Source organism: Telopea speciosissima, chromosome 1 (genome assembly GCF_018873765.1).
Source record: "Telopea speciosissima isolate NSW1024214 ecotype Mountain lineage chromosome 1, Tspe_v1, whole genome shotgun sequence".
Classification (NCBI taxonomy): Eukaryota; Viridiplantae; Streptophyta; class Magnoliopsida; order Proteales; family Proteaceae; genus Telopea; species Telopea speciosissima.
Genome location: NC_057916.1, coordinates 82,387,900 through 82,396,726, shown reverse-complemented (window position 1 = coordinate 82,396,726; position 8,827 = coordinate 82,387,900). Strand labels below are relative to the sequence as shown.

Here is an 8,827-nt window from a genome sequence, read left to right as displayed (position 1 = left end):
ATGGCTGAAGTGGTCTTCCCCCCCTTCCCCATGTGTATGGGCCCAGTGGGCTGCGGTGCAGAAAACATCAAGCCTTTTGCGAGAGATACGTAAGTGGGGAAATGTCTTTTTCGCCTTTTGAAAAGTTCACCGCCCTTCTCAATTGCGACAACAACTGCCAGCGGTATCAAGTATGCTGGGTCCCATGAAAGTAAAAATTAATTAAAAAAAATTCAGAAAGTCCTTCATTGGATATACGCTGAGTCGGACGATATACTTTATGCGTCAGCATATGAGAGTGAGAGAGAGAGAGAGAGAGAGAGAGAGTGAGTGAGTGAGTCATCGTTGTCTTCTCTCTATGGTGTTAGTGTTGTTTTTATTAAATCCAGAGAGCATTAAACCCTCTCTTTCTTGTTCGCAGAGGCATCGCTACTAAAAATACACACTTCCCATTCTTATGCTTCCTTGTTAATTTCCTGGTCACATATTTGAAACTCAAAGAGAAATGAAGGTCAGTCTCTCTCTCTCTCTCTCTCTCTCTCTCCTTAAATTCAATTTTTTTTTCTTGACATCCAAACACAACCTTATAGATAACGTTTGAATAATCTGATTGGATCTTCTGATCTCTGGTGGTATTTGCTGGTTACAGAAAGTGGTATTGAATCTAGACTTACATGACAACAAAGCAAAGCAAAAGGCGATGAAGGCAGTCTCTACCGTTTCAGGTATCGAAAAGCTAGGTTTTCCCCAAATTTAGGGCTTTTCTTCTTGTCCGAATCAAGAAAATAACACGTTTATTTATTTATTTATTTTTCTGGTAGGAATTGATTCCATCGTCATGGATATGAAGGAGAGGAAAATGTCAGTGATCGGAGTAATGGATCCTGTAGATGTCGCAGGGAAATTGCGCAAGTTTTGGCGCGCGGATATAGACTTTGTTGGACCACCGCCGGAGCCTCCGAAGAAAGAAGATGAGAAGAAGAAGGAAGAAGAAGCCAAGAAGAAGGAAGAAGAAGCCAAGAAAGCAGAAGAAGCCAAGAAGAAGGAAGAAGAAGCCAAGAAAGCAGAAGAAGCCAAGAAAGCTGAAGAAGCCAAGAAAGCAGAAGAAGAGAAGAAGAAGAAGGAAGCCGCCGATCTCATCGCCCAGTTCGTTAAGGCAATAGAGCAGAGTGGTGGTAGTCATACTCATGATCCCTATAGGATGGCAGCAAAATACTATGTCGAGAATGTCGGAGAAGAGAACCCCAACGCTTGTTGTGTTATCTCTTAATTCTGGGAGGAGGATTCTTCACTTGAAGCTGGATCTTCGATCTGTGCAGTTAATTAGGATCCTGGGGATGGTGTGTTGGTTCAATATTGCTTGATCTTCATTGTTCTCTGTCCATCCAAAGTTTGTGACGGAGATCGATGAGCTAACTACTATCATCTTAAAGTAATCAACTCAGAAGCTTTAAGCTATTAGGTGGAGAGACCCGTCTCAATAACACATCTATAGGTGTATTTTTATAGAACTTGGCACCTTTTTTTACTTGTCCCTTGTGTTTCCCAAAAGTTTTTTAAAATAAGGGTATAAAAGGGATTTTTAAAAATAATTTGAAAATGTTGTACTATTATGTCATTATCAAAATATATTATTATCGGTTAACCTTTTGGGATTGGTGTGTGATTTATGTGATTACACTCTCATCAAAAAAAAAATTGTATCATTATCATGCACATTTTTTAGTACACATATGAACGACAATATTTATCACCATTGAAAAAAATTATACTTAAATAATTACTTCATTCCTTGGAAAAGAATTAGAATTCCCCTTTCCACTCATTACTTCTCTTCTTCTGCCCTCTTTCTCCTTCCAGCCTAATCTTCCCTTTGTGAAAGGAAATAACTAGTGTAAGTGAGTTGTGATCTAATACTTTGCAAAAGGGTAGTGTTAAGTCCCTTCATCATTGTCTTGCGATGGAATCAGTGAAAGGAATTAACTCAGGATGGACCTTCCTTCATTAGCCGAAAGAAGATACAACGAATCATCATCCGAGGGCGAAAACTTAAGTTCGAGCTTATTTGTTGTAAATATGTACACTAGTCATTCAACCTACTAGTAGCTTGGTGATCTTGTTCAGTCCATTTTGAGTATAGTGGGGCGTATACTCCTTGCTAGAGAAGAGATGGCACGACAGAGAGTGACTCACTTACCACAGTGAGAGAGAACAGGCACGACAAAGAGACTGACCGCAATTGTAGGAATTGTTTTGATACCCCCAAGAGGCTTTCTTGGAGGGGATCGGCTTAGAACAAAAAACTAAAGTTAAAAATTATTTGATACCTTGAGGGGTGCAAACAAGAAAATCTCATTTAAGTTATATTAGATCTTGGAGTTACCAATGTGGGATTATTCCCAATAGAAAAAATGATTCTCTTAAGTTCTATTTTCAAATTTTAATTAAAGGATACTCTGAGTGAGAAGAATAGGAGAATTTGTTCCATATAGGAGGAAAAGTCCTAATCTCTTTGGGACAAAAAGAAAGAATGATATAAAGTCGTTACCTAGATTAAAATCTAAGATCCATATATATAAAACATACATGACTTCAATAAGCTGTTTAAATGGAGATTGACTAAATCAAAGAATGGATTTGAGTTAGATTGCAGATCAAGAAAAGTGTTAGGTATCTCGGTCCCCTTGATTAAACAGATCTTCCTGTTTAATTGACCAAAATAAAATAAAGCATAAAACTAAAAAACAGGGGACATACTTGAAACCTTTGGCTATAAATCTAGGGTTAGCTTGAAAGTGACAACAAGGAATATACATATCTAAAAGAAACGTCACTAACATAAGAAACCTAGCTAGATGCATGCATGGATTACCTAGATTGCCTAACCTAGTATGCTTGAACATGTAATCTTATTAAATCAGAATATGAATAAATAAAATAACAAATAATTGGAGATAATAAAATAATTTAAGGAAAAGAGAAAGCTACCTGGTTAAGAACCTAAACTATCCTATATACTTGAAACTGCATGGAAAGTGCATCTATATGCAAGAAACTGCATGGAAAATGCAATAATAAATCCTAAAAATTTTAGAAAGATCAGAACAAAACGGCTCGATCAGTGAGGGTTTGGGTGGATTTGGAAGATCATATCCTAGCTAGGGACAAACGGCAAATAAGTTGTGTGGGTGTATTGTGGGATCAGGATCATCTATGGCCTGCTGCTCGTAGCAGCCATAGCAACCCACTAATGAGGCGCGGCGCAATGACCGCCTTACTCCCGCTCAGGCAAGGCGCTTAGGCAGGGGTAAGGCGGTCATTGCACCGCACCTCATTAGGGCACTGCTATGGCTGCTACGGTCAGGCAGGCCGTAGACGATCCAAATTCTTATTGTGTCAATTGGACAGGTTGGGTTTGGATGGGCAAAGTGGGTGGGTTCAAGTGTTCAGATTAAAGGTGGGTTAGGTTCAGGGTAAAAAACCAAAAAAAAAAAAAAAGAAAAGAGTAGCAGGGGAGGGGTGTTAGGGAAATTTATGGGTTCCATACAAAAACCTAGAATACGATTTAATAATCCATATAATGTAGGAGTTAGATGTACCTTACATCGTGCATATATTGATACGATTTTACTATTAAAAACCCTTGTCGTAACACTATCAATCACACATTTGACTTGAGTCTTTCACAACCTTATGTCACTCCAGATGTTTCTTCTTTGTGGGAAAAAGAGGGAAAAACATGACAGAGATGTTGCCAAGTACATAGCACACTTGGTAGCTAGTGGTGCGTAAAGGCCCATTGCTGTCAGGAGGTCTTGAGTTCAAGTCTCCTACTTCACATCCTACATCCCCCCTAACTATCAAATAAAAAAAAAAAACATGACAAGGCCCTCCTGGTTCATGCACGTAGACTATCATTAACACTCTGGCTTCTACCATATCTTTTGTTTTCATTTTTCCTCTGTTTTTAGTCACTTTCCCTTCTTTGATTTTGCAAAATTTTCACATCCTAAAACTGATTAAATCCCTCAATAGAATGTTTCCTACTTCCTCTACAGGTTTCTTTTAGGTTTTGTTAAACATTGTTATTAATTTTCAGGTTTTCTATTCTATGAACGGTTTCACGTAAGGGAAGCTTGTGAACAATGAAAAAGAAGAAAGCCTGGTTTGCACGCCGGGTCACTCTTCCTGATCACCCAAACTTCAATTTAGCCTTCCTATTTATGGGGCGAGGTTTTCTCCCTGGGAGTGCATCTGGGCACAGATTGCTCCCAGACACATGAAGTGGGATAGGGGCGGAGGTTTGGGTCATTCAGGGGGACGGATCGATTATTTGACCCACCCCCCATGTGTCTGGATGCACCCTACGCCCCAGTGCAGAGAACTTTATCCCTTTATTTATTTATCTGGGATCCAATTTAATAATAGATCTAGAGTTAGATTAACAAATGGTGAAGTTAAATTGTATTAAATATTAAACCATGACTAGGTGATGACATGTATAGCATTGTCACTACCAAACTTAGAGCCTTACCCTCCACCCTCCCCTTTAATTTATAATTGTTAGAAACTGATTTTGATTTATAAAAACCAGAATGACTTGACCTTATTTTGGTTGATATTCTAGGGGTTGTGACGTGTAAGCTTAGCGCTCACATAGTACAATAATTAACGTTGTACACTTCTTGGTGTAGTCACTAGTCACTAGAGCTGACGATAGCTTAGATTTGGAATCATATCCCATCTCTATACTTATGGTCCTTAGGTAAATTATTAATAGCAAAAATTTTCAAACCATGTTGGAGTTATATTTCTTTTTCATGGGAAGCGTCTCTTGGTATAGTGGTGGCTATTAATGCAGTAGGGTGTTGGCCTAAATCTAAGGGAGAGGTCGATGGTTTGATTCCATCTGATCGGATGTTAGATATCTTTATTTTCCTCCTACCCCTTGACCATTAGATAAAAAAATATTCTTTCATATGAGTTTTTTTTTTTTGTAATTAATTTTTCTCCTACTCTAAATATGTCGGCCTTACTTGAATGATATTTATTTTTTTCAAGAACACCATTGTGGTGGACCTACATCTGTCTCTTACTTATTTGTAGCATATCACATCAATTAATAGTTCACTGTGAGACTAATTGTTCTAATAGTCCAATCATAGCATTAAAATTCTATCTTATTTTTGTTGTTGTATTGGGGTGGGGGTTACTTTTCTTGCAAAAAGTTTTATGAAGAGAGAGCATGGGATTTTCTTTGGCTGGATCACATTTAAAAGATTAAAGTATTAATCTAGCTATAGGCATGCTTCTCTCTCTCTCTCTCTCTCTCTCTCTCTCTCTCTCTCTCTCTCTCTCTCGATATATATATATATATATATATATGTAATTCTATGTAAGATTTTGTACGATAAATCGACACTGATCAAAAATACTCTTTGCCTCTTCCAGATACGAGCCAAGAGACTCAAACTCGAGACCTCTTGGTGAGCATGGGCATGAAGTGCACCACGGCTCACCAACTGAGCTAAGCAGTTGTTGGTATCAAACATAGACGGTTTAACCTGTTGGTTTATTCATCCCAAATCTGTTTCAGCCAATATCAACCCTCAAAATAGAATCATTTTTTCAATTGGTGCAATTCTCACACCATCGGACTCCAATATCATACACAGACGGTTTAACCTTGATTACATGTTTCGGTCGGTTTCGATTTATTTCAATTTCCTCTCATTGCAGTTGTTATGAGTTTGACATCAGGTTCAGTCTAATTCGGTTTTTCAGTTTACCGTGTATATACTTAAAAATTTTTAAAAATATATATTTTTTTCTAAGTATTGGGTTTCCATTTGTTTTGTATCGGTTTCGGTCTGGTACGGTCCGATTTGTCATAATACCCCAGGTCAAAGCGTGTCATTGGTCGGGTTCAATTGATTTGACCAATCCAGTTTAGGATATGACAACCCTATCTTCACCCACAGTGAAAGAGTAATCCCCTCACCATGGCCATTGGTACCTTCGGATTGGCATGGGGAGATATAGTTTCGATTTTGTCATTAAAGATGGAAGTATAATAATAGTCCAAGAATCCAATCATACGGTCTCGTCATTGGTAGAATTAGACAGGTGAGGGAAAACTTAGTCCTTAAATAAATAAATATCACAACTTTCGATCTCATGTAGTTTGGGCTTTGGATGTATGTATGTTAAAGAGTAGACCTAAAGGGTGCAAGTTTGTCCCGACAAGCCCAAGCACACCCTAAGCCGGACAGGCCTAGGCTTTTTCGCCTGCAGGCTGGGTCAGGTTTGAGATTTTCAGGCCTGGGGTAGGGCCGGGTGAGGTTAGGGCTGAGGCCTCAGGCTGAGCTTGGTTCTGTATATAAGTATATATACTATACAATTATACATAATAATATCATATACACGGTCAAAACACAAGGTTAGCACACTCTTGCGTAGCTTTGAAATGACAAAATATGGGCTACCGGAAACACTATTAGGCCAACCGAGTCTTGATTAACCTTGATCAGGGTCGGGCTAGTATGGGTTGAGCCTGATAGGGCTGGGCTGGGCTGGACTGTGATATCCTAGACAGATCTTGGGCTGGGTTGGGCCCCTAGGTTTAGCTAAGGGGACCTACGGTTGGGCTGAGGTTAAAAAAATGGCCCAGCCCGGCCCGTTTGAACCGCTAGCAGTGTTGGACGCGTAGGCAATGTTTGGAATGCAAGAGAAGAAATTAAAAATAGAAAGAAGAAAATTTGACATAAAAAGAGAGAAAGACATGTAAACACATCATTTTTTGTTTTTTATTGTTACTTCTGTTCTATTATGTTTGTATTTTTTCCCGTCTTCTATTCATTTCTTGCATTCCAAACATAACTAACTGTAAAAAGACTTTTTTTGACCTTTTGTCTAGTCAGGACTATACTTTCATACCGTTGAACAGTCTACCTTATTTTTTGGATTTTACAGAACTTGCACAAAACTTCTCTAACATTTCCTTTCGGTGGTTTGATATCACCACATAACTGTACAACCCTTCTTGTTTTTAACTAACCTAAATATATGAGCCTTTTTCATAATGATAATAAAAAAAAAAACATAACTAACTATGTCTTTAATTTTAGGAAAATTTCACAGACAACCTTGAAAGTATATCAAATATCATGGACATCCCAAACATTGTCAAAATATCAACCTTTCCCCTGACGTTAAGAACAGTTAGCACCCAAAATTGAAATGTCCAGTTTAACCCCAATAGTTAACCTCTAATTCCATCTTTTTCCCTCTTCTTCCTCATTCTTCACCCACCTCCTGTTACAAGGGAATGCACCTTCCTTCCCTGCAATCTTCATCTCCATATCATCTCTCTTCATGAACCTAAGAGACAAAGAGGTTAACCCCCTGAAATTTAATAAAGTGGAGCGATCTCAATTCATCAGGTACTTCGTCGAATTGTTATCCCCTCCAATTCCTCACATGGGGGCAGGAATGACTACCCTACCCTCTGCCCAAAAACACTGACCAAGATAGGGTCCGCTCCCCCTATTAAAGGAATTGGAGATGATACATCCAATATTCACCGGACCAATCAACGACCGCCACATGTCACAGACGACCTGCTCCATAGCCAAGAGGAATGAACCGGGGTCCCAGCACCCGGGAGCGGCCAGCACCCAGGCGCGGCCACCCCTCTGGCGCGGCCACACATCCGGGGCGCGGCCTCACCCAGGCGCGGCCACCACTCGGGCGCGGCCTCACCTAGGCGCGGCCACAACTCGGGCGCGGCCTCACCTAGGTGCGGCCACACATCCAGGCACAGCCTCACCCAAGCGCGACCTGCACCCAGGCACAACATCATGGGCACGTGAGGTGGGGGCTACCCACCTATGACCCGATCGTATTGCTAAGACTCATGTCACCACCAGGACTCTAGACCGCCGCTTAGAGGTCACGTCACCCAGACGGATTCAAGCACCAAGGACGTTATCACCACATGCGAGTATCTATCCACCAAGGATCTTGATACCACCGGGACACTCCCTCCCACGGGGAGATGGCCAATTAGGATAGAGCCCCGTTACCCAGGGCCTCTATCCACTCAACGGGACAATCGCCATCAAACTGGGACTCTCCACACCGCCATACGCTACTATAAAAGGCAAGGTACACAACCCCATCAGGGGACATCTAAACTCGTACTGAATAATCACTATTCATCTATTTGCGCCAGAGATCTAACTTTGGCATCGGAGAGCCCTAGGCCGGAACCACACCGGTTCTCTCTGTTGACCCCTTGGTCCACTTGCAGGTGACGGCACTCGCAAGACCGCTCGATGATTTCTTGACGCAACAGATTAGCGCCGTCTGTGGGAACGACGCTAGCCATTACAGCTACTAGCTCGCTTCCATATTCATTCAATGGCATGAAGGAAGACTACCACCACCAACAACGGAGCAAGGAATGGATCACCACCCCCAGAGTGCTCTTGCAGAGCCAACGACCAGGACCATGTCCCTCTGGAGGAAGAGATCCCCCTTAATGACCAGTTCGTGGTCGACGAGCCCAACAATGATGAGGCCGACGATGCGGGGGTGGAGGTGACACCTGACCCCAATGCTCCAGCCACTGTGGGTCAGATCAACGACCTGCAACGAAAGATCCTCGATGAACAACGACTCTTTTGAGAATACTTGATGCAGCGTGCGATGTCTCATCGTCGAAGGACTTCACCATCAGCAAGGGTGGAGTTCGTACCTCGACAAGAGCCGAACCCTAGGAGATCATCTCCCAGAGGCGTGAGATCAGAGAGACTTGCATGATAGGAAACCCCCACTCCGCAGCGGG

The 8,827-nt window shown here is 41.3% G+C and overlaps 1 protein-coding gene across 1 annotated transcript; it reads left to right on the top strand.

Annotated features, from left to right (window-relative positions):
* The first annotated feature begins 468 nt into the window (after window positions 1-468).
* LOC122648531 (heavy metal-associated isoprenylated plant protein 39-like) lies at window positions 469-1,249 on the top strand. The gene is made up of 3 exons (XM_043841742.1): window positions 469-490; window positions 629-704; window positions 801-1,249. The coding sequence occupies exons 1-3, from the start codon at window positions 485-487 to the stop codon at window positions 1,247-1,249; spliced, it is 531 nt and encodes a 176-aa protein (XP_043697677.1). The 5' UTR covers window positions 469-484.
* The last annotated feature ends 7,578 nt before the right edge of the window (window positions 1,250-8,827 follow it).

Excerpts from the sequence above, each read along its gene's own strand:
- LOC122648531 (XM_043841742.1), top strand. Across the intron at positions 705-800 it reads GGCAGTCTCTACCGTTTCAG|GAATTGATTCCATCGTCATG; the intron begins GTATCGAAAAGC and ends TTTTTCTGGTAG.